The sequence below is a fragment of the Anabrus simplex genome, chromosome 1, assembly GCF_040414725.1.
Source record: "Anabrus simplex isolate iqAnaSimp1 chromosome 1, ASM4041472v1, whole genome shotgun sequence".
Classification (NCBI taxonomy): domain Eukaryota; kingdom Metazoa; phylum Arthropoda; class Insecta; order Orthoptera; family Tettigoniidae; genus Anabrus; species Anabrus simplex.
Window position 1 is genome coordinate 630,843,864 of NC_090265.1, and position 27,204 is coordinate 630,871,067.

A 27,204-nucleotide genomic window follows, 5' to 3' on the forward strand; every position below is an offset into this window, starting at 1 on the left:
TGTTTGTTTAGTCTTCTCTTATTTAATGGAAGAGGACTATATTTTATGCAGTTAAGAAGTGGTCCGAGTAAGGGTTAGCTACTTGCTGTACGTCTAGTACATTCATAATTTCTCTAATATTCCTCCGTGAGATTGCAACACGATCTAGGTGAAATTCACCAAAATTATCCAGAGGAGAGCGCCATGTTTTCTCTTTCTTGGGAAGTCTTTTGAAGTATGCAGACATAAGTTTATTTATTTACATTTTATGGCCTTCAATGGACCACTAAAGAAAATTTCATAAGAACTGGTTCTTCAGTTTTCTATCAGGCCAAAACTTCTTCATTCTTTCAGATCTTAACTTTCTTTCTTCACCTGAAATCAGCTGTCCCATTGTCCATCTGTTGATTTCTTTGCACCTGGTTTGTTTGAAAGTTTGTTGATGTTGGTCTATTTGTCTCTTTAAATCTTCTAATCTGTAGTTCTCTCATATCTTCCTCTATTTCTGTAATCCATCTAATGTTGATCTTACTGTTCCATAATTTTTCAAATACTTCTCCCAATGATCCTGTTATCTGATGTCCTAAGTATTGTATATTACTAAAATTTAAAAATTAAGAAAAAATGTAAAGACTACTTACAAATTGCTATTATAGCTACACCAATCGAGAAGTACACAGTGGAACCTGAGGTAAGCAGCCGGATCAAGTAGTACATGATTGGTACTAAGACTGCTATGCTCCACCCAGCTGTATTTAACAGGCTGAAATATCGCCGTGGCAAGCGAAATGGTTCCAAGCGTGGCACACCACTCTCCGCAAAGAAGTCACCAGTATGGTAGAAACTATCTGACATCCGGTCCTGAAAAGAGAATTTATAAAGAATCAATTAATTATTATTTAATTTCAAATATCCTTCTCTCAACAAATTCTAACACAAATGTTAATGAGGATTATATAAAAATGGTTTAAACTAATATTCGTTTAAAGTCAAAACTTTAAAGTTTAAATACAAATGACCTCTACAGTACTAGAGAAACAAAAAAATTTAAATATAGTGCACTCCCAATAATTCGTGATAATTATGCACAACAGACTTCTGAAGATTATAAAAAAAATCAGAAATTAACTGCAGTTTATTTTTTCTTCCTTCATTTAATGCCTTGTATTTGGTAGTCTCATAGGTTTGACAACTATGTTCTATATAATAACCCACAACTATTCTTCGTATTTATATCATCCTTCACTTGTGAAGAAAATAAATTTTAATATATGAAATCCTGCAAGATATCCTCCCTGCTACCTTGTCTGTAATGTGACATTTCATCCTGGAATGTAATTTGCTGTTAGCAGAATTCTCATCACAGTGAATGGAAATGTGAAGGCAAGGAGCTAACACAGAGGTCACACGATATATCATGTGGTGGTCGAGTTGACTGATAATTAGGTGTATGTCTAATTTAAATTAAACATTTTTTTACCAACGGATCTCTGGTAATGGGATCCCTGTAAAGTGTGAATGAGTTTCAAAGTTTGCAGTCAGTTAGAAATGATGTTATTTACTATTTCAGTGTGAATTTCAGGAATTTGGATAATGTAGTCTTCTTATCATGGAATATAGTCTTCATAAAGAAATAATACTGGATAGGAATGATTTTCTGAATTTAATTTACATGGATTAGAGTACATGTACTAAAGAAGTAGGGATCTTCAATATGTCAGAGAGAAAATTTAGAATGTCTTCACAAGGCACTCATGCAGATTTGTTATAGAATGGAATTTATGAATAATGCACAAAGACAATTCTTTGTGAAAATAAGGGATCTACGATAATACAGATATATGAGAATTAATGACGAGATATTAGTGTCTTCAAAATATGTCATGAATTATGCAGAGGTAATTTGATTACGATTATGTATGAGTCTTCAATATTAACAATAAGTATGATTGTATGTGGATAAGCGAGATGTGGATATAGTTTGCAAAATGTTTTCTTTATTGTGATACATGGGTGTATTCCATGTTATTAATGTAGTATACAGTGCAATTGAGTCATGCAATGTTTGTGTATCTATGGAGATCATTTGTACCTGTGACACAGTGAAACCTCAGTGTGTTCCTCATTACAAAATTTTCTTGCTTAGCACATACTAAATTTGAAGTCCCGATTTATGCCATATTTAATCTACATAAAAATACCTTGCTTCACAAATTTTTGCTTTACCGCTTAGTACGATCACATTTTTCATAGCCCTGAAAATGTTCTTTGTCATCCCTTGTGAAAGGAACATGATTTCCAACACAGATAAAAGCCCTCATCACAGGAGGCAGGTTGGTGAAAGTTGCATGAAAACAGGAAAAGGCCTTGAATTTCTGAACTTTACAGGGTAAAATACAACTTCGGGGAGCAAGCTGTTAGCCTTTAAAAAAAAAGATCAGTTATGATTGCCAGTTTTTAGTGATATTGCTGAATAACCCAGTAAGCCTGTTTGCGTTTGTATTTAAGATTCCATTCGGAAGTTAGAAATTAATTCTGATGAGTGATACAGTTAAGGGTAGTGAATATTTGCCCACCAGCCTTCGGGATGAGGTGACAAAGAAAGAAGATAGCCTACTTACGGATTACGAACATAATCGTGTGAAGTTGATTAGTGTGGTTCATATTTGTCTTGTGGTAGCCCAATTACAGATTCTGACATTGCTTACTAATGAAGACAAAATTAAAATCCAGGAAGTGGACAGGCATCCGCATGTTTTAGCGGTGGCGCATTTATTGAAACTTGCACCTCAAGTTTTGACTCTAGTCGATCAAAGTGTTATCTCATTCAAGGTGGCAGTCTGTCATTCTCTCGGACATGGCCGACTTTAACCTTCAAATGATTCGTTGTCAAACAGTGTGACCAGAAAACAATGCTTAAGAACCTACTGGTCCAAAATATAAGGTTTCAGCTGACATTTGTTTCAGAATGACTGATCTGCAATAATAGGCTGATACTTTTATGGGCACCAGTGCAAATGTTTTCATATTTGTAGTCTGGTGTTTTACACACCTTTTAGTACACTTATTTAATAAGGCCCACTGAAAAAAGGTTTTTGTGTTTGTTCTCTCATCTCTTTCATGTCTTAATACTCTCATCTTTAAAAAGGGTAGATAACCTATATATTTCACTGTACCCGTACACACACTACGCAAAATGCATGCATGCGGAAAAACATTGCGTTTCCATTTCCCTGTTGGATAGTTTTTATTTGCATATTCAATAGTACGTCTTCTCACCTACCACGTTCTGTTTCATTGCCCTTGCAGAAATGTCTTAATGAGGTTTTACTGTATTCTATTATGGTTGGACAGATGTTCATTCTTGAAGGTAACCCAGACTATGCAAGTGACGTGTGAAGATAAAGGGATCATCCTACAGGTGTACTAATTCACAATATGGAATATGATAGAGTTATCTAATATGTAATTCTACACTGAGAGGAATTTTCAGTATACTGTATTTGTATTTGGACACATAGTGTATGCTGACTGCAGATTGTCATATTTCACCTCTCTCTGATTGTGGAGACAAATTGCACATTATAAATCTCATTCCATAGGACTAGATAAATACACACAACACATCCCAGGATTTGTTCTCGTTACAATTTATTAAATTAAATGAAGTTAGCTGTACACAAAGAAAGTGTGGGTGGACAATGGTAATCTCACAATCAATTGCAAGGGTCTTGTTAAAAAGATAGACATTGACTCATTCATTGAACCACGATAGGTCGATCTTTGCCTAACAATGAACACAAGCAATATATATACATATTTTTAAATATATATATTTTTTATATGTAGTTCAGAACTTTTATACACTTGCATGGATTTGGAATTGAATATCTCATTAATTACTACTATAAAATCATATCAACACTTTTTTCAAATACAGCATCAATCCTAACAATAACAAAATCGTGCATGCTGTTGGTTGAGAACTGAATGTACAGTATATTATTCCCTTCATGAAGTACCACTTAAGGACAAACTGTTATTGTTTGGCGATTTCAATATTAGGAGTGATAATTGGCTGTGGGAAAATGTGATTGGCAAACATTGTATAGGAAAATGCATCACCAATGGGTTACTGCATATCGGCCTATGTGCTGAGCATGACCTGTTTGTGACCAATACTCAGTTCTGACTACCTAACCATTTTAAAACCATGTGGATTCACCCACACTCTAAAGAGAGGAACCTGCCAAGTTAAAAAGTCTGATTTGCTAGAAACTTCGCTCAGTGAAAGAGGTTGAAATAAGCGAACACTTTCTAGATTATCCGTAGACACTCAACTGTTTCCGACATTCTTTATGTGCCTACTAGTGCGAAGCATGTTCAAATGACGCGGTCTTTTGCCTCAACCTAACACTTTTGCGCCCCATGTTCAAATTCCGATGACCTTTTCTTCATTTCATTTATTTACTTCCATCCATTGACTATTACTACACGAATGGTTTTGTTCAATGTATTTTGAAATATTGTCTTTTTTGCCTATTAATGTTCTCTCTGGTTAAAGGAATTTTAAAACATTAATTACTGTTCTACACTCACTGCACAGCAAAGGGATATGACGACTAGACGCCATGCAATAAAACTCCACGCCTTAATTTATTCATAATTAAATGCATGCACCAGTTTTGGGAAAAATGATCCATTATACGTGGTTTGTCGGAAACTTATTGCCAACACGTGAAATGTAATGTTAATGAAGTTTCTTTTCTGAGTGACATTCCCATCCAGAAATGGGACTGTGGCAAACCCGCCTTTGCGTGATGCTCGAGGTGTGCGAAATTTCTATGTTTTGTATGTTTCTGGGACCAGTATCACCCAAGGGAATGCACTGTATCTCCCTGAAGCATTAATATGAGAATGAACTCACAAAACATTGTTTGTTTGTCCAACCCTTACCCTATTGCTCTACGGGGTCGGGTATGAGGTGAGATGAATATGTCGTGGCAGGTTTTTATGATCGGATGCCCTTCCTGACGTCAACCTCGATGCTTGCTGCTGATTATGATGCTTGTTGTTTTAAGGGGCCTAACATCTAGGTCATCGGCCCCTGATAATACGAAATGAGACGAAATGCCATGACAAAATAAAAATTCAAATCCTCCATTGACCAGAATTCAAAGCGCGAGGACGAAAAATGAACGGATGGATATGAAGTTACAATCAGTGGAGCGGACCCGCAATGCCTCAGTCTCAGAAACTGATGGAAAACAATAGTAATACCGACCAAGGGACTGCTTCTATAGCTCAATACTGAATCGACCAAGGGACTGCTTCTATAGCTCAATACTGAATCGATGATCCTTGCAAGTTAAAGGGGTCCAAAATATAGACCATCGGCCTCTCATAATAGTACTTATCGCTTGGAAAGTAGAAACATGGTATGTGACATGCTGCGGTACTAATCAAAAGTATCTTAGACTCGCGGTATTCCACACATTATGGTACTACTCACAGGTAATGAAATTTGCACATGTAATACAGACCTATGGTGTTTCACACATAGCGGCACCATTTACAGGCAACGCAAACCTATGGTGTTCATCACATAAGTGTACTAACCACAGGGACTCGTACTATCCCGTGGTGTTCCTTATATAGTGGGTACTAATCACAGGCAAGCCGCAACCCTGGTGTCGCTCATATAGTGCTACTAATCACAGGTACCGTAAAAGCCTGACCGCACGGTGCTCCCGATTGCTACTAATCACAAACCTATTTCGTACCTAACATAGTGGTACTACGTGCAAGTAATAGCGACCCATGGTGTTCCCCGCGTGGTGGTACTAATCACAAGTAGTTTCATGATTCCAATCCAATCATCCCTTGGTCGCCTCTTTTAGTCGCCTCTTACGCCAGGCAGGGGATACCGTGGGTGTATTCTTCGTCGGCGTCCCCCACCCACAGGGGTTTGTGTGTTTGGTCCGCGAGATGTATTTTATTTCCCTCAAGTCGGCCGGTAAGCCGGTTAGGACCCCCCTATCCGCCACCTGGGACGCGCCACGTGGGAGTATCACCTCTCCCCCTGCTACGCCAGCGTAGTAGGTTCGAGGACGTCAACCTCATCAGAGAAGTTAATGAGATGAAATGAGTAACGTAACATATATGATAGTACGGAGAGGGTGAAACCCTGTGCCGGCACATAGCCTACTCCTGTCGAATAGCACCAAGGGGTCTGCCCAAGGCTTAACGTCGCCATCCAACAGACGAATCACCATCAACAGTGTCATAGGCCTCACTCCATATGAGCACTGCAGAGAGGTTTGGAATTTAATCCAGGCTTTTGGCACGCAATCTAGTGATTAGAAATTACATACCACCACCTCTCCTACCCTGCCAGCCAACATTCTGATGGTGAACATTTTTTCGAACAATGGGACTCGAACTGGCTAACCACGTGTCAGACCATTTAGACTTCAGCGCCTTAATCATCACGGCCACAGGCAGGCTGAACTTACAAAACATTGTAATCCCTGAAAAATAACATGTACAGTATACATAATAAATCCATAACACTTATTGTGAAACAGAGTTGTAATTTTACAATCAACATAACACTCTTGTATCTATTAACTTGTTAAACATTCGTGTAATAATATTGTCAATGGACATAAGTAGATAAATGAAAAAGAAAATCTTCGAGAGTTTAATACAGTCATAAGTAGAGCCCGGAAGTTAGGCAAAATGCCTTTTTTATCTGACTGGATACACTGAAGAATCAGATAGAGATAAATATGTTTTCATGCATTTAGGAAGTGTAGAGACAATTTTTATTTTGCCTTTTTTGATCATTATGCACATTTTTTCTGCAATTTACATATTTTAAAAAGCACATAATGAATTTCCGTACATCGAAGACAAAAAAGTTGCATAAATGAAATTATATATTGCCGTCACAAATATCTATTTAGAATATTGTTCCCTGTAAATCGTTTATTTGTTTTCAGGCATTCGAAAGCTTTTCTCAACCCATTCATTTAACCTCTGTAAATAGCAGAACCTTCATTAGTGAAAGGAATGCACAAGCATAATGAATACCAGGAAAGAGAGGATGAAGGAAGTACGTCTCTTCTCCTTCCTCACACCCCTTTTGCTGGTATTCCCGATTTCGAAATGATAAGATAATGCAGAGGAAGGGAGGAAATCACTTCTGTCTAACAGGTCAAACATAAGAGAAGCCGTTAGTCTACTGCTGAACTTGTTAAAGGCAACTCGGGTGTTCGCGCTGACTTATTTATCATGCCAAAATTTTCATCGTTGCATGGTAAATTACATGGCTATGTTCGCGAATTTGGTTCAGATACACTTTCTACTGATGGAGCTATACTATTTTGCAAAATCTGAAAACTCTGTTAATCACGAAAAAAGTATTTTGTAACTCAACATTTTGCAACAACGAAACCTACGTCTAGGTTGAATATTGTTGGCCCTAATATCAGTTTAATATCAACAGCAGTTACAACATCCAGCAGGCAATCTCAAGTTTTCCCTGGATCCATGTTAAGCTTTCTTGAACTCCGGAATTCCGTTCTGGAAACTGGAAAATCAATCTCTCAGGACGTTTCTGCAGAAATACACTAAAGAAGTTCTGTCAGAATCCACATTAATTAAAACGTATTTGAATATCTCCTTTGAAGAGACCCTGCAAAGGATTCGAAGCAGAGTTGCAAAAAAGAAGATCTGGATCTCCATTGATGCAACTACGGATGCAATGGGACGTTACATGGACAACGTCATCATTGGAACTATGGAAGCAAAGCAAACTGACCTATCATCAGTATTTCTTTTGATGACAGAAGAGATGGAGAGAGCAAATGGTTCCACAATGGCACAGTTGTTCACAAATTCATTAATGTTATTCTGGCTGGATGGAATATGGCATGATGATGTCCTACTTTTTGTCACAGATGCAGCACCATACATGAAGAAAAAAAAAACAGCTACAGCCTTGAAAGTTCTCTTTCCTAAAATGCTCCACCTCACATGTCTAGCACATGTCACTGCACAGAATTGCTGAAGGGATAAGAAGTTTGTATCCTCATGTGGATAAGTTAGTTTCGAATACCAAGAAAACCTTCCTAAAATCACCCTCCCGAATCCGGGTTTTCAAGGACGTGGTACCATAGCTCCCTTTACCTCCACAGCCAGTTCTCAGCAGATGGGGAACCTGGATCTCAGCAGTCATATATTACAGCAACAATTTGGACAAGATACGTGAGGTACTTCATGCCGTATAAGTAGACGAAGTTGCTTCAATTCTCGAGGTAAAAGAGTTATTGGACCATGAAGAGCTCAGGAGTGATCTGGCATTTATAACAGCACATTGTAGTGTGATACCGGAAGCAATCTTGAAGTTGGAGAAAGATGATTCGCTGGTATCGTCTATGGCGATCTTCGAAGATGCAGTAAATCAACTGCTGCAAGCACCAGGAGAAAAAGGAAGCAGTGTTAGTCAAAAGTGAAAACGTGTTCCGAGTGGTAATGTGGACATTGAAAAAATGAACATTCGTGATGTTCTGAAAGGTAAAAATTCTGTTTTAACTGCCATGTGTCGTTCCAAAATAGCTTGTTTCAAATTTGAGCCAATCACTTCAGTGGAAGTCGAACGTTCCTTTTCCATGATGAAAAACATCCTTTCTGACAAGCGTCTGTCTAGGACAGTTGATACTTTGAAAAAGCACCTTGTTGTTGCTTGTGACCAAGGAGAGTAAGACTAAGTAGGCTAATTATGTGATAAATTGATAATAAAGAAATGAATGAGTATTTAAAATACATATTTTCATTAATAATGAGTGAGATTCCTCTCTGCTTTCACTCGTAATAAATGCCTATTTTAATTACAGTAGTGCCTATTTTCAGTATTTCAAGTGCCTTTTTGCCTGCCTATTTTAACCAAAAATAAATGCCTAACTTCCTGGCTCTAGTCATAAGTTATGAATTTCATTATGGTCCGTATTGACAATGTATCAGTATCGAAGGGTAGAAAAAGATCCACCTGTTCAATAGCATTTAATTAATGATATATTAATATTGGTACTAGTTTCAACCTTCCCATATTAGGTCATCTTCAACCATGATCAAAATTGGAAATAGCATATATATATATATATATATATGAGCTTCAATGAAATATTACAACTGGTATGTCTTAAGTAAAGTTTTAATCTAAAATAGTGTGGATGAAATGTCAGAAAACACAGTTAAAATTGGAATTAAAATAACTCAATTTAACTGTTGTGAATGGTGGTGTTGGACTATGCCGATGTCCTTATAATAGATAAGTATTGAGTCTTTAATATTGATCTTGGAGCTGATATTCATCGTTTGTGTGTATTGCGGACCCATTCAATCTATAAATTATGCCTTGTGTGTTGAGTCATCAGTCCATAGACTGGTTTGATGCAGCCCTCCATGCCACCCTATCCTGTGCTAACCTTTTCATTTCTACGCAACTATTGCATCCTACATCTGCTCTAATCTGTTTGTCATATTCATACCTTGGTCTACCCCTACCGTTCTTACCACCTACACTTCCTTCGAAAATCAACTGAACAAGTCCTGGGTGTCTTAAGATGTGTCCTATCATTCTATCTCTCCTTCTCGTCAAATTTAGCCAAATCGATCTCCTCTCACCAATTTGATTCAGTATCTCTTCATTCGTGATTCGATCTATCCATCTCACCTTCAGCATTCTTCTGTAACACCACATTTCAAAAGCTTCTATTCTCTTTCTTTCTGAGCTAGTTATCGTCCATGTTTCACTTCCATACAATGCCACGCTCCACACGAAAGTCTTCAAAAACATCTTTCTAATTCCGATATCAATGTTTGAAGTGCGCAAATTTCTTTTCTTAAGAAAGCTCTTCCTTGCTAGTGCTAGTCTGCATTTTATGTCCTCCTTACTTCTGCCATCGTTAGTTATTTTACTACCCAAGTAACAATATTCATCTACTTCCTTAAAGACTTTGTTTCCTAATCTAATATTTCCTACATCACCTGCCTTCGTTCGACTGCACTCCATTACTTTTGTTTTGGACTTATTTTCATCTTGTACTCCTTACCCAAGACTTCATCCATACCATTCAGCAACTTCGAGATCTTCTGCAGTCTCAGATAGAATGACAATATCATCGGCAAATCTCAAGGTTTTGATTTCCTCTCCTTGGACTGTGATTCCCTTTCCAAATTTCTCTTTGATTTCCTTTACTGCCTGTTCTGTGTAAACATTGAAAAGGAGAGGGGACAAACTGCAGCCTTGCCTCACTCCTTTCTGCATTGCTGCTTCTTTTTCAAAGCCCTCAATTCTTATCACTGCACACTGATTTTTATACAGGTTGTAGATAATTCTTCGTTCTCGGTATCTGATCCCTATCGTCTTCAGAATCATAAATAGCTTGTTCCAATCAACATTATTGAATGCCTTTTCTAGATCTACGAATGCCATGTACGTGGGCTTGTCCTTCTTGATTCGATCCTCTAAGAACAAACGTAAAGTCAGGATTGCTTCACGTGTTCCTACATTTCTTCTGAAGCCAAATTGATCTTCTCCCAACTGAGCTTCAACTTGTTTTTCCATTCTTCTGTAAATAATACGTGTTAAAATTTTGCAGGCATGAGATACTAAACTAATGGTGCGGTAGTTTTCACACCTGTCAGCACCGGCTTTCTTGGGAATAGGTATAACAACATTCTGCCGAAAATCGGATGGGACTTCTCCTGTCTCATACATCCTGCACACTAAATGAAATAACCTTACCATGCTGGTTTCTCCTAAGGCAGTCAGTAATTCAGAGGGAATATCAATTCCAGGTGCCTTGTTCCTATTTAGGTTACTCACAGCTCTGTCAAACTCTGACCTCAAAATTGGGTCTCCCATTTCATCAGCATCAACAGCCTCTTCATGTTCCAGAACCAAATTATCTACATCGTTACCTTGATACAACTGTTGGATATGCTCCTGCCATCTTTCTGCTTTGTCTTCTTTCCCTAGAAGTGGCTTTCCATCTGAGCTCTTAATATTCATGCACCTAGATTTCCTTTCTCCAAAGGTTTCCTTGATTTTCCTGTATGCAGCATCTACCTTTCCCAGGACCATACAGCCTTCGACATCCTTGCACTTCTCCTTCAGCCATTCTTCTTTAGCTACCTTGCACTTTCTATCCACTTGATTCTTTAATCGCCCGTATTCTTTTCTGCCCTCTTCATTTCTAGCATTCTTGTATTTTTGTCGTTCATCAATCAGGTCTAGTATCTCCTGAGTTATCCACTGATTCTTAGTTGATCTTTTCTTCCTTCCTAACATTTCTTCAGCAGACCTACTGACTTCACTTTTCATGACTCTCCACTCTTCCTCTATTGTGTTTCCTTCAGCCTTTTCATTTAGTCCTTGTGCAACATGTTCCTTGAAACAATCCCTCACACTCTTTTCTTTCAACTTGTCTAGATCCCATCTTTTTGCATTCTTTCCTTTCTTCAATTTCTTCAACTTCAGATGGCATTTCATGACCAACAAGTTGTGGTCTGAGTCCACGTCTGCTCCTGGGAAAGTTTTGCAATCCAACACCAGGTTTCTGAATCTCTGCCTGATCATAATGAAGTCTATTTGATACCTTCCAGTGTCTCCAGGTCTCGTCCACGTATACAGCCGTCGTTTGTGGTGTTTGAACCAAGTATTGGCAAGGACTAAATTATGATCAGTGCAGAATTCAACCAGCCGACTTCCTCTTTCATTCCTTTGTCCCAATCCAAATTCTCCTACTGTATTACCTTCTCTTCCTTGGCCTACCACTGCATTCCAGTCTCCCATCACAATTAGATTCTCGCCACCTTTTACGTATTGTATTAAATCTTCTCTCCTCATATATTCTTTCAATTTCTTCATCATCCGCTGAACTAGTAGGCATATAGACCTGCACTTTGTGGTGGGCATTGGTTTGGTGTATCTTGACGACAATCATTCTTTCACTATGCTGGTCGTAGTAGCTTATCCGCTGCCCTATTTTCTTATTCATTATTAAACCAACTCCTGCATTTCCCCTGTTTGATTTAGTGTTGATAATTCGGTAGTCGCCTGACCAAAAATCCTGTTCTTCCTGCCAACGTACTTCACTTATACCAACTACATCTAACTTTAGCCTATCCATCTCCCTTTTCAGATTCTCTAACCTACCACAACGATTCAAACTTCTAACATTCCACGCTCCGACTCACAGAATGTCAGTATCCATCTTCCTGATGATCGCCCCCTCTCATGTAGTCCCCACCCGGAGATCCGAATGGGGGACTAGTTTATCTCCGGAATATTTTACCCGGGAGGAAGCCATCATCAGTACATCAATCATACAGAGAGAGCTGCATGTCCTCGGGAGGTAGTTACGGCTGTAGTTTCCCGCTGCTTTCAGCCGTGTAGCAGTATCAACACAGCTAAGCCATGTTGAGTATTATTACAAGGCCGTATCAGTCAATCATCTAGACTGCCGCCCTTGCAACTACCGAAAGGCTGCTACCCCCCTTTCGATGAACCATTCGTTAGTCTGGTCTCTCAACAGATACCCATCCGATATGGTTGCACCTGCGGCTCGGCTATCTGCACCATTGGGACACGCAAGCCTCCTCACCGCGGCAAGGTCACATGGTTCGCAGAGGAGGAAATTATGCCTGAATTAATAGAATATATGATTAACAGTTTATATAGCTTTAAAGGGGATGTTCACTATTTGAATAAGTGACGTTCCCATCAGATGAAATGATCTTTGTTTGAATTCAGTGCCTGAAAAAGAAAAAATATTTGAAGTGAAATTTGAGAAAAGAAGTGAAGCTACAAGATCGAGAAATAATATACAGCTATACGAGACTCACTCCCCACGCTCATAATTTATGTGCTCTCGGCAGGGACATCAACACTAAACCGATTGCTAGGACGAGCATAGACAGAGCTTATGATGGCATGGGTTGGAGGAGGGATGTATGAAGAGAGGTGGGTGGGGGCAGGTAGGTGGGGATGAGTGGATCGGTGGACTTGACGTTGTCTTTTTTACGTTTATACTTTTCATATATGTGAATGACTATGTCAAACAGAATATTAGAATTTTCATACATATCCCTAATATTATAGTTAGGATTCAAGTACTGTTCTACAGGAATGTAACAGTTCTCCAATATGTTGAGCATGGTACCCTTTTTATCCACTTTCAATATGCTTAAATCTTGGCAAATTGATGTTAAACTATGCTTAAAGTCTGCCATGTGCTGTGCCATGGCAGAGAACCGACTGTATCTTAAAGTATTAACATGTCCCATGTATTTTATTGAAACACTACGGCCTGTTTGACCAACATGTTATTTTGCAGCTATTACACTATAGTATGTAGACACCTGATTGAGAAAATTTATTAGCTTAATAGTGTGTGTATTATAGAAATTGAAAAAAAAAAATTACTGTTATTAATTTTAAAAGCTATTTGTTGATTGATTTTCTTGAAAATATTAGCAATTTGATACATATTTGCACTAGTGAACGTACAAGAGGAATAAGTTTTTTTGTCTACTGATTATCTCTGGTTTAAGTGGAAATTTGAAATTTTTTGGTTGTATTGATGATCTTATAGACAAATTGTGCATTATACCCATTAGATTTAGCTATTGATCGTATAATTGTTGGACATGCTTATGAATGGTCGGTTGTGGAGAAAGCTCTTGCATTATTGCAATGATAAAGGAGTTGAAACTTATTGAAATTGTTTAATTTTGTGTGTGTGTGATCCATTTAATGCTATTTACATATTGGTGTTGACTGCTTGTTGGTAGAAATTGGAAGTAGTGATATTTATTTGAATTTTATATCAAGTAGTTCAGTTGGTGTTCAATAGATTACGTTTTCTAGGTTAAGTAGGCTAGTTAGGTGTATTTTGTTTTGAATGTAGGTTTGGGAAACAATTTAGGTAACATTTTTTTTTTTTTTTTTTTAAATCTGTAGGTTCGCTGATTTAATACTTACAAAGGCAAATTGTCATAAGGAGCTGTAACTTCTGCAGTTTTTCCGGGATTTCTTATAGATATCCGTTCAAACTATCATTAAGGCAATAATTTATTCAATTAAATAATGATACACCTGTAAACTTCAATTTTAAAAAATTAGGAGAGAATACACTGTATTTCACTGGATAATTACTCAACAGTCTTTGGATTGTTGACGATTGTTTGCTGCATTCCGACGAGATCAAAGAGTATATGGTAGTTGAGTAAGCGAATACAAGTATCAGCCGAATACTGTATTCCGATAATTTGTAGTTCTAAGTCACCGGCATACTTTGTACCTTCGTTCATTATCGAGTGAAAGTTAATAATCAAATTCCTATAACCCAATAATATTGTTCAAGTCCCTGGCGTAGTTTTGACAGAAGTTTTTCTTGCAGAGATTATTGTAGACCTCTTATTTTTCAGCATTTAAGGACACTTATTTTCCATCCTGCATAATAGGGAAAATAATAGTAATCCACCAGCCGCAAAATCATTAACGACATTACCGTTGAGAATTTTAGTGTAGATACATTAGATAGTATCTTGCCTGCTGTATTCATGTGTGTCCATTAGAGCATAGTAGGATAATATAGTACTAATAATAAGCTGTCTACGCATTTAGCTTTGTTGGTAATTTGAGTAGTTCATGCGAATTTCAAACTTGCAATTTTCATTTCTGTTTGTGCTTAGTAGTAACATATACTGTAGTAATTAGGATACGTCTGAATGTAGTTTAAAATTATTGTAGTGGATTGTAGTATCTTATTAGAAACTAGCGTGCTTATTCTATTATTGTAAAATATTTGTGTAGTATAGTAGAAGTGTCTGTAAAAACACTCTTGCCAGAATTCTGCTGTAATTAGAAGAGGCTTAACTGCAGTTTAGAATTGTGTAATTCTCGTGTATTCCTTTCGGTATTCAGTAACTAATGGCAGCTTTTATCCTGTTAGGGTGGTGTAAGATAAAAGTATAGTACGACTAGTATTTTAGTATATTAATGACCCTATTGTCGTGTGATCTTTGTGTACTATCCTTGACAATATTTCTTTCCTTTAATTTTTTTGCACATAAGTTATTGTATTTTTCCTTTTCTTTTAATTTAAGGACACTTATTCTCTGTTCCGCATAATAAGAAAAATAATAGTAATCCACCAGCTGCAAAATCATAACATTACAGTTGAGAATTTTAGTGGAGGCTAAGGAGTGCAAGTGTAGGAACTGTGGGTGTCACTGGGCGGAGTATGAGGGAGGAGTAATAATAATAATAATAATAATAATAATAATAATAAGAACAACGTTATTTGTTTTACATCCCACTAACTACTCTTATGGTTTTCGGAGACGCAGAGGTGCCGGAATTTAGTCCCACAAGAGTTCTTTTACGTGCAAGTAAATCTACCGACACGTGGCTGGCGTATTTGAGCACCTTCAAATACCAACGGACTGAGCCAGGATCGAACCTTCCAATTTGGGGTCAGAAGGCCAGCGCCTTACCGTCCGAGCCACTCAGCCCGGCTGAGGGAGGAGTTGGAGAATGAGGGAGATAATTAGGATTCTCTAAGACGGGAAGGAAGGTAGGCCTCCCTCAAACAATGTACAGGATACAGTAGGTGAAAAAGAGGGATGGGAAGGAAAGGGGAGAATTGCAGAAGACAGGTGGTGTAATGTTCTAAGGGGATGGAGATTGATAGGCTAAGGGTTCTATTCAGGATCAGAATTTAAGATAGGAGTTTGAGAAATTGATACGAGTCACTGCAGGCAGAACAGAGGGAAGATGAGGAAAAGGGAACTGTTGCTGAAAAATGTGGAAGTAAGAAGAAAAAAAAAGGCAGGAAAGGGAAATGTAGAGTAGAGGATAAGAAAAAGACAGGTGGAACAGGGACATGGGATGGAGACAAGGGAGGAGGAAGTAGCTTCTGCAGCTGTCAGGAAAGATAGGGCTGACTAGGAGGGGAGTGGATCAAATGAGGTGTATTGGTTTGAGGCTCTGGTCAAGGGGGATTCCACTGTTAGACATGTGGGGAAAGTGTGTGGAGTGAAGAGAACCAGGGTAGAGTGTTATCCAGGAATTAGGTTGAGGTAAATGTTGAGGAAAGTAGAAGAGAAGGAGGGAAAGGAGAATGTGGAAGTGTTTCACGTTGGAACCAACAACGTAAGCCAAGCTGGTATAAGTACCAACATAGTTGGGGATGTGTGGTATCTGGTAAATGCAGCATGGGTGGAGTTTAAGGAAGCAGAGATTGTTATCAGTGGAATACTGTGTAGGAGGGATACTGACTGGAAGGTGATTGGGAATTTAAATGAGATTATGGAGCGAGTATGTGGGAAACTGGAAGTGAGATTTCTAGATCCTAACGGGTGGATAGGTGATAGTAATCTGTGCTCAGATGGGCTTCACTTAAATCACAATGGTACGTACAAGTTAGGAAATTTGTTTAGAAGGGTTATACGGAGGTACATTCAGGGAAACGGGGTGGTCTAGGGAGCGGTGATAAGGGTATAGAGATCTGTAAGTCAAGTAGGGATGACATAAAAATGTTAGTGTTGAACTGTAGAAGTGTTGTAAAGAAAGGAATAGAATTAAGTAATTTAATAGATATATACTTACCCGATATTGTAAGAGGAGTTGAATCATGGCTGAGATATGATGGATGCAGAAATGTTCTCACGGAACTGGAGTGTGTATCATAGAGATAGGATAGGAATGGTAGCAGGGGGAGTGTTCATTCTGGTGAAAGAAGAATTTGTAAGCTACGAAAAAGTTCAAGATGACAAACCTGAAATTCTAGGTGTAAGGCTCATTTCTAAAGATATTAGGTTACTTGATGTCTTTGGAGTGTACAGACCAGGAAAGGGTAGCCCTGATGCTGGTTCAGAATTATTTGATAAGATTATCAGCTATGTGGGGAAACTACATGGAAAGGAATGCGATTGTAGCGGGAGATCTCAATTTACCAGATATCAATTGGAAAGGACACCTGATTCAGAAAGTGATGGAACCAACTAGAGAGAAGAATATTCTGGACGTGGTGCTGGTAAAACCAGATGAGTTCTATAGAGAAACTGAAGTAATAAATGGTATTAGTGATCACAAAGCTGTTTTTGTTGTAGTTAAAAATAAATGTGATAGAAAGGAAGGTCTTAAAAGTAGGTTTATTAGGCAGTACCATACGGCTGATAAAGCAGGAATGAGGGAGTTTTTAAAAAGTAACTATGATCGAAAGATAACAGTAAATACAAATGTAAACAGACTCTGGGATGGGTTTAAAGCAGTTGTTGAGGAATGTGAAAACAGGTTTGTACCTTTAAAGGTGGTAAGGAATGATATATACCCACTTTATTATAACAGAAATAAAGTGACTAAGGAGGTGCAGATTGGAAAGAAATGGTTAGAAATGGCTATGGAAGTAAGGAGAAATTGAAGGAACTTGCTAGGAAATTGAATCTAGTAAAGAAGTCAGCTAAGGATAACACGATAGCAAGCATAATTGGCTGTCATACAAATTTTAGTGAAAAATGGAATGGTATGTATAGGTACTCTAAGGCAGAAACAGGTTCCAAGGACATTCCAGGAATCATTAATGAACAAGGGGAGTGTGTAGGTGAGGATCTTCAAAATGCAGAAGTGTTCAGTCAGCAGTATGTAAAGATTGGTGCTTATATAAGGATAATGTCCAGACAGAGGAGGAGACTAATGCTAAAGAAGTATTAAAATTTGCATATGATAACAATGACATTTACAGTACAATAAGATACAAAATTTGAAAACTAGAAAAGCAGCTGGAATTGATAAGATTTCTGGGGATATACTGTACTAAAGACAATGGGTTAGGATATAGTACCATATCTGAAGGACTTATTTGATTATTGTTTGTTCGAAGGAGCTATACCAAATGAATGGACAGTTGCTATAGTAGCTCCTGTGTATAAAAGAAAGGGTGATAGGCATAAAGCTCAAAATTACAGGCTAGTCAGTTTGGCATGAATTGCATGTAAGCTTTGGGAAATCATTCCTTCTGATTATATTAGACATGTTTGCGAAATTAACCCTTAGCACTCTTGCGGTGGGCCATGCCCGACAACAAGAATATCCCGCATAGGTCCTATAATTTTCTTCCCTATGTAACTCCTTTGTCGGGTTACAGATGCACGAATTACAGGTACAGTAATCTACTGCCATCTTTCAACATCGATTTGAAGCCATGTATAACTATAATCTCTTTGAAATCAGGCTTTGTGGGCATTCTTTGAAGATCATGCAAGTTTGTAAATGGACGCTGTTTAGCAACATGCCGACGGTCGAGCAGAATGAGAAAGAAATAGCCACACTTTTAGATGAAAGCAACGATTGCAGCGACAGAGTAATTTTTCAATAAAGTGGTGAGGAAGATATTGCAGAACTACAGTCGACTGTGTTGGTAAGTTGAGTGATAAAGATCCCGATAATGAGGAAAGTATGCTAAACGGCAGTGCTGGTACCTCTACTAATGGCTGGAGGGAATACTGTAACACGGATTTGGGGACTTCAAAAGAACCCCATTCACAGGTACGTCAGGTTATAAGCCATCGCAAGGGACTAAACCGAAGAGTGAACTTTACCTTTTCCATTTATTCATGACTGACCAGTTATTTTATTACATGTAACTAATCTCATGTTCAGACCTGTATTGAAATTTGCTATAATTTGCATACAAATTATTTTTTATTTTTCTATTCCACCTTTTCAATACAATTTCAGCTCCCATACGCTATTATTCACGCAATAGCTGTTAACAACGCTACATCTCCAATTTGATTTGATAACGCTGTTAATAAACTCGCATTATAAGATTTAACATTTTGATAATAAATAACCAAACAATAAGAAACAAGACCTAATCCGTCTCATTCTAATAAAATTCTAATTAAATTTGGTCTAATTAAAAACATTATTGATAGAACGTTAATACCAAAATAATAAATCGATTAATAGTTAAATCACCATGTATATATTCATCGCTATAAAAAATTACTAAAGCTGAAAAAAATAATACAAACCCTACAAACAGAAGCGATATCCAATCAAACAATAAGGTCATGACAATTGAGCTTCTAGTCAAATTTAATACTTCTCACTCAACAAAAATCACTAAATCATATATAATAAAATCCCATTATAATTGAAATTATTACCACAACAAACAAAAATAGAAAACTCAAAAAACATACAATGACCATAAAATGGTTTAAAGTAGTTGCCTACATCATTGGAATCACAAACCAACATTTTTATATTAAACTATTTCAGCAGGCAATGGTATGATGATAAACGGGGTTAGAAGTCAGGTTGAGAGTTTCACAAATAGGAAAAGTCCTCTCAGTTTTAATTTGTATTGAAAAGGTGGAATAGAAAAATAAAAAATACAAATTTGTATGCAAATTATGACCAGTTATTGTCGGAAATTGTGTGCGACATTGGAAGTAAGCGGGGACATAAAAAAAAAAAAATTATTTGTTATGTACATTGGCGAGTAAAACTATTCTGACTGGATTGTTTTTATCAAGTTTTAAATATACTTCTCTCTCTCTCTCTCTCTCTCTCTCTCTCTCTCTCTCTCTCTCTCTCTCCCAAAAACGCTTATATTGGCCCGGGTTATGAGATATTAAATGGTCACTTTGTTAATGATCTCACCTGCCTATATTAATAGGCCTAGCAACCACCATGAATATTTCTTAACTAAAGTAAACTCATTTCCTCATTTTGAGGTGGTGCAGGGTTTTTTTAAAATTTATTATTTTTATTTTAGACAGGCCCCCCCCAGGGGTAGTCAGTTGCATGTACCATTTTTACTGAAAATAACCTTCCTGACATTCGGAAATCTCTGGCAATATGGTACGGGGAATCAAACTCAGGCTCCTGAGAACGGCAGCTAAATGTGCTAACCATTATGCTAGTGGACATTCTTAACTACAAAACACAGGCATATATCTTCGGCATTCAGGCAAAATTGACAAAGTCCATTTTTTACGAATTTGAGTTAAATGCACTATTGGGGTGAAGAAAACACATTCTACACAATGGCGTGGTTGTTATTATAATAGAATGAATCATTTTGGGGGTACGGGTACCCTACACTCTAATGTGAAATCCATTATTGAAGATTGACGTCCATGCAAAAGTGACTAAGAGGACTTAATTGTAATATTTAAATATTTCCTTCATAAATGTGTACACAGTTTAATCTAATACAAGTAATTATTCTTCTTCAATAATGGGATAATAACATTATGTACATTGTTCTGAATCCAGATGATTATAGGTTTTTAGGTTGTTATCTGTGTGATATAGGCAGAAACAAGGTGTTACACACAAAGCCTTTTCACAGTCAGGACACCAGTATGATTCCTTCCTCTTCCCTTGGGACTAACACACAACACACCTTCGGACAGGTTTTTACCTTGACGCTGTGCTGGAAATATCTTGCGGGAAGCAGCGGCTGAGGAGACGAGATGGCCTTAGCGATTTAGAAAGTCTATCCATAGTTGGTGACTATCTCACCAAGTGCCAATTGGAAACAGAGTCTCTGAAGTTTTCCGCCTTGTTTCTTGTAGAGGACATAGGAATTTTGGCAAACCATATCAATCAAGTATCGGAACATCTTTTGATAATACTTCCTGAGATGTTCGAACACTTTTATAAGCTGTGAAGTTGACTGTCATTCTTATCCACCCCTCCCATATTCTTATTATAGTCCAGGGCTACAACTGGTTTCTCAATAACTCCCTTTCTCGAGTTCATCTTCATGAAATCATCATGGAAAGTGCTTACAAGAGTGACATCACGCTTATCTTTCCACTTCATTATCATCTGTTTCTTTCGATAACCTGAAACTCTTTCGCCCTTCTGTAATTTTGTCTTCTTCACAAAGTCTGGAAACTCCTTTTTATTAGTCCTCATGGTATCTATAACATCAGATTTCCTTTCACAAAGCTTATCTACCAATGTCGGGCTAGTATACCAGTTATCAAGGTACAAACAATATCCCTTGTCTAGTAACTCATCACTGAGTTCAAGAACTATTCTCTCAGTTGTACTCTCTTGGATGGTTCTGACCATATAAAGTATTCTTACCAGTATACACAGCAAATTTCCAAACATATCCAGAACTACACTCACACAATTTGTAGAGTTTCATGCCAAATCTGCTGCGTTTCGAGGGTATGAACTGTACCCAGCTTAGTCGTCCTCTCCAGAGGAGAAGGGATTCATCAACACAAACATTTTGTTCAGGAATATAGATGGAGGAAAATTTATTTAGGAGATGGTCGAGGAATGGCTGCATTTCGTAGTTTCCTATTGTGGAGCTGAGGATCAAACTTGGAATTATCTACAAAGTGAAGAAATTTCAAAAACAGGTGGAATCTTTTTTTGGGTATAATTTTGGAGAAATAGGGAGTAGCTATACTTGCACGTTTTGTGAAGTAGAGACCATTTTCTGGTTCGTGAACAACACCCTGTAGAAGGAGAAGTCCAAGGAGAGTTTTCATTTCAGCAGCCTTTGTGTCTTTCCAGCTTCTCGCTTGGGATCGTGGTTTTAGGTTAGGGTTAGCAGCTAAAAATTGGCTAGCATACAAGTTAGTCTGTTCAGCTAATAACTGAAATATATCATCAGCTACGAACGCGCTGAAGTATTCTGCGACATTGTGCACGTCACTGAAGTCTATATTTCTATTTACACCCGCAAAAGCAAACGTTGGTCTTGGGGCACCATTCGCAATGAAGTGAGCAGGCTGAGTTACATTTTGAACGTCGTTCGCCTCACTTGGTTCGTCTGGAACAACTTCACTTTCACTTTCAGGATCACTTTCACTGTCGTCTTCGTCAGTATGAATCCACTCATCATCATCATCAGATAAAGAAGATACCTCATCATCACTCTCCGCTTCTAAAACTGTCGAAATACCCGCACAATCAAGCCGATCTACTTTATGTTTAGAAGCCATGCTTCGTGACATAAATGGCTGCACGGGAACTTCGTGCAAGGCACCAAAACAAATACATTTCACTAAGCTGTGACAGCTCTAAAAAACAATACACAGCGTGATCTCGTGGAAACGATATCAACTAATGCGATAGATTCCATGGACACACCATATGCCTTAACCCTCAAAATAAATACGTGATAAATTTTATGATTGACTAATGCCGTCATACCCACTGTAGAAGCCCAGGGCGAAAACCCATTTAAAACCCATTTATCTCAAAACTATGTTTTTTGGACTTAGTAACTTCTGCCAGAATGCCAACAATATACATGACTGATGCGTGCTTGCAATGCGCAGGTCGGACACGAAACTATTCACCTATGTGTGCGACGTCATCAGAGCTGTAGTACGCCTACACTATGGAGGCGGACATTTCGTAACTACGAAACACAAATGTACCGCATGACTTCGATGCATGTTTTCATTGGATTCACAATTACGTATTTATTTATTTTCCACCTAGTCGATACAATGATTGCTTAAGGCAATTTTTAATGGTCAAAAGTGGTACATTATCAACATCTTCAGCCACATAACACTGTTTAGATGAAAAATATATAAAATTGACAAAGTAATGCTTTAGAGGAAGTGTCCTTAAAATGAACATAAGATTGACAAGATTAAATCCTCTAAAGCATTACTTTGTCAATTTTATATATTTTTCATCTAAACAGTGTTATGTGGCTGAAGATGTTGATAATATACGAAACATGTACCACTTTTGACCATTAAAAATTGCCTTAAGCAATCATTGTATTGACTAGGTGGAAAATAAATAAATACTTAATTGTGAATCTATTGAAGTGCGATACGGACCATGACGCTGATTTTATGTAAAGCATGTTTTCATTGCGTGGGTCATATGGATTAAACTATTCACAAAGTTGTGCGATTTCATAGAGCTGCAGTAAGACTTGCGTCCGCTTCGAAGCGGGATTGTTGTTGTCCTCTGACGAATTACGCTGGGCGGTCTTGTATGCTATTTTTTTTTTTTTTCATTTTCTTTGTCTCAAACCAAGAGGGGGTCTAATACACAAGTAAATACAGTAATTGCAATTCGTTGGGATTTAGATTCCAATGTAAAATTGATATGTGGCTCTAGAGCCTTTAAATTATTTAAGGTAAAGGCCACATTTCCAGGATCTTGATTCAATACAGCCAGAACATCACCCACACAGCGAGCCCAGTAACATATTATTGAATGCGGCTTTGTGTAAGAGTTTTGTATATTCCAAAATATGTAGATACATTTCTGCCAAGGTCCACAGAGGCTGGCGACCCCATGGCCAAACTATTCTGTTGGTAAATAATAATATTATTAAAACAGAAGTAGTTGTTTAGGACCAATTTCAGAATGGACATAAATTCCTGGATTTCTTGTATGGATAAAGTACTATACATTTATTGTATATTATATCTATGGTTTTCTTTTACAGGGATACTCGTTCTTAATATTGTAAGAGTGGACTGTATGGTGAGGATGAACTTCAAAAATTTTCAGATTGTCAATTAACTCTAAAGTGTTTTTAATGGACTTTTCGGCTAGAAACCTGTAATTTTCCTTTAAAAACTGTTGTACTAATGATATATCTGATAGGGATGTCAGCCTTGTGGATCTAGGGTTGTGCTCTAGCTTTGGAGAGTCCTGGGTTCATACTGATTAGTGCTTTGTCACTTAGGAGGAAAGTTAAGACTTTTAAGCAGTTGTTTTAAGTTCTTTTGAATTTTAGTTGTATGACCTTTTTTGATAATGATGAAAGTTTTGTCGGAAAAAAAGTTTTTCGTTTTATTTATGCAATCCTCTTTACTCATGACGATTTGAACATGGGGAGTTAAAGTGCGCCACTGCATCAGTTGAACTTGTTATGCAACTAAAAGGCACATAAAGCACATCGGAAACTTCAACGGTCATTTTCTTGGAAACGGTTAAGTGTCTACCGATAAGATGAAACGTGTTTGCTTATTTTGGCCCCTCTTTCGCTGAGCAAAGTTTCTGGGAAATCTGCTTTATACACTTGGCGGGTTTCCTTCGTAAGCACTAGCATATTCTTTACAATGTCATCACCCAGCAATATGAAAAAAAAAAAAAAGATGTTTGGATCATCAAGACCACAAGAAATACTGTACTGATGACTGCTGGACAGATCACAAACTTCTGAATGCCAACTCAGAATCTCTTTCCATCTTAAATGGCCTCTAAATCGCTCAAGAGTGTCCAGAAGGAAGTTTGACATTCACAAACTTTAAAACTGATCCATTGCTACACAGTTCTAGAATGCGATCTCCGAGCGGCTGGCATCCAATCCAACTACCACAAATGCCACGGAGCAAGAACGGTCAACAATTCAAAATGCTCACCCTGAGTCAGCTAAGGAATCTATTGATTTTGAAGAAAAGATGATTCAAGACTTGTTTGAGGACAACAACGCCGAAATTATGAGCCTCATCAATGCCAAACATCTAGCTCATATCCCTTCAGCATCAATCCCCCAGGTTGAAGAAAGCCTATTTTCAAGATCTTAAACAGAAATGCCAAACTTGTCAAGGAAATGAACAACTGGTGGTAGCAGAAAGCTCAAGAACTTCAAAGGTTATCTGATGCCAAGGACCTGCAAAACTTCTATGTAGGGATTAAAGAACTACAGTATATGGATTAATTTGTTCTTCAATAGGAACTCTGTCAGCTGACAATGCTACAACCATTACTGATGGCAAGGGCATCTTGGATGCTGTAAACGACACTTCTCAATCTTAAATCTCAACTCTAGCACAGCTAAGGACTTTCTCCAAGATGTGCCACAACAGCCTTCACAGCTATGGATGGCAATGCCACCATTATACACAGAATTATGAGGCTCTTAAACTGAAACCCAGAAAAGCACCTGGACCTGAAAACATTCCAGTGGAGCTGATTCAAGGGAGAGGCTTATCCTTAAAGACAAGACTTTTCACACTAATCCTTTCAATATGACTTACTAAAAGGATTGAAGAATGCTACTATCATCTTATTGAAGAAAGAAGATCGCAGTATATGTGGCAACTATCGCTGTGTATCCCTATAGTTCATAGCTGCCAAACTTCTTGCAAGGGTTCTTAACCATCTAGAGGTTGTCTCTGAAAAGATACTCCCTGAGTCTCAATGCAGTTTCCGCTTCAAGATGCATAAATGTAATGATCATCTGTGGACAGCAACTCCTAGAAAAATGCAGAGAAGAGCAGCAGCATCTCTACTTAGTGTTTTATGATCTCAAAAAGGTCATTAACAGTCCCAAAGTTTGCTATGTGGGCAGTGTTGAGATTCTTTAGTCCCTCTGAATGCTTTATCAGTCCGGTTCGAGCCCTCTATGTATTGTCACGTTCTCCATCAGAAAAACACCTCTGATACTTTTTGTATCACAAATGGACTGAATCAAGGGTGTATACTTGGCCCAATGCATTTTGCTCTGTACATGGCTGCTATGCTTTCTGATTCATCATATAATAAGAACTTTATGGAAATCTCTTCGACTTGACTAGACTATTCACGTCACTTAACTCACGTGGCCAGAATAATAATATGGCATCAGCTACCATGTGCAAGCTTTTTAATGTGAGTCCACCTGGCTGCTTGCTTGCCAATTTCTATGTTCTGTTTTACTCTGGGCCTACTAGATGGCAGTGTAAACCAAATCTATCTTGGTAAGTCTACGGCTGAGTTTTAATGAACTTTTTTCATTCTGAAAAATTGAAGTAGTATCATTCCAGTGGTTTCTATGACAAATAGTTCAGTTTTCGTATTCAAACAGCATCAACTAACCTAACTCAACCTTTTATGTATCATGAAAACATATTTCAAGCGCTAGTAGAGTAATAATTAACTTTTCAACTATAAATCTACATGGAAACAGCCTTTCCAAAATTTAACCAGAAGCGAGAAAATACAGCGAAACCTCAGTGGGTTCCTCATGAAGACAATTTCTTGTTTAGCACGTCATAAATTCTACACCCCATTTAAAGTTTTATTAAATCTATATAAAGCTACTTCAGTTACAGTGTCACAAATGTTCACTTTTACCGCTTTTTCTTATCCCTGAAAATGTTCATCGTCCCTTGTGAAGGGAACATGATTTCCAACAGAGATTAGAGCCCTCGCCACCACAGGAGGCAGGTTAAGGAGAGTAGTGTGAAAAAGGGAAATGGCCTTGAATTCCTGAATTTTACAGGGTAAATTATACCTTTGGGAAGAAAGCCATTAGCGTCACGAAAGTTCAATTTTGCTCTCCAGTTTTCACTGATATTGCTGAATAACCCAGTGAGAGTCTGTTTTTGCTTGTATTTCACATTCCATTCAGAAGTCAGAAATTTATTCTGTGTTGAGTGATACAGTGAAAGTCAAAGTCATTCCCTCGCACATGGCAAAGTTTAACTTTCAAATAATTCATGGTCGAAGAGTGTGTCCAGAAAACAATGTTTAATAACCCACTGGTTCAAAGAAATCTAAGGCTTAAGGTGACATTTTATTTTAGAAAGAGTGTGATCTGCAATTATGTGCTGATTCTTAAGGGCCTCAGTGCAAATGTTTTTACATTTGTTGTCTGGTATTTTATGCACTTTTAATACACTGTTATTTAATAAGGCCCAGTGAAAAAGTTTTCGTATATATACTCGTCTTGCTTGTTGTTTTAAGGGGCCTAACATTGAAGGTCATCGGCCCGTTCTCTCGTCTTTTTCACGCCATTTAATACTCTCATATTTCACTGTATACGTACATATATGACGTAAAATGCACGTATGTCAGAAAAAAACCCCAAGTGTTTACATATCCCTGTTGGATAGTTTTTGTGCGTGTATTCAATAGTCCTTTTTCTTACTTAATACATTCTCTTTTCTTGTTCCCTGCAGAAATGAGGTTTTACTGAATAAACTAACCTCTGAAATCAGTCATCCACTCTGCACAATATTTTGCGATTATCATATAGCATACTTAATTTCAGTACATAACATTAAAAGTAAACAATTGTTTACTTCAGCCTTTATTTCTAACGAGTTAACTACTGCTATCGGCCATGTTATTTATGCATTTATTATGGAAGCATGTTCTCTTAAGTTTCAAATTGGGTTTATAGAAGAACAGCCAACGAGTAT

The 27,204-nt window shown here is 37.7% G+C and overlaps 1 protein-coding gene across 5 annotated transcripts in view; it reads right to left on the bottom strand.

The window, feature by feature from the left end:
- Nucleotides 1–27,204, bottom strand: part of LOC136857228 (1-acyl-sn-glycerol-3-phosphate acyltransferase gamma) — a 128,598-nt gene that overhangs the window by 25,357 nt on the left and 76,037 nt on the right. For all 5 annotated transcript variants that reach the window (XM_067135707.2, XM_067135703.2, XM_067135705.2 and 2 more), the window contains exon 7: nucleotides 621–840. In XM_067135707.2, the coding sequence (XP_066991808.2) occupies nucleotides 621–840 (220 nt within the window). The remainder of the gene's footprint in view (nucleotides 1–620; nucleotides 841–27,204) is intronic.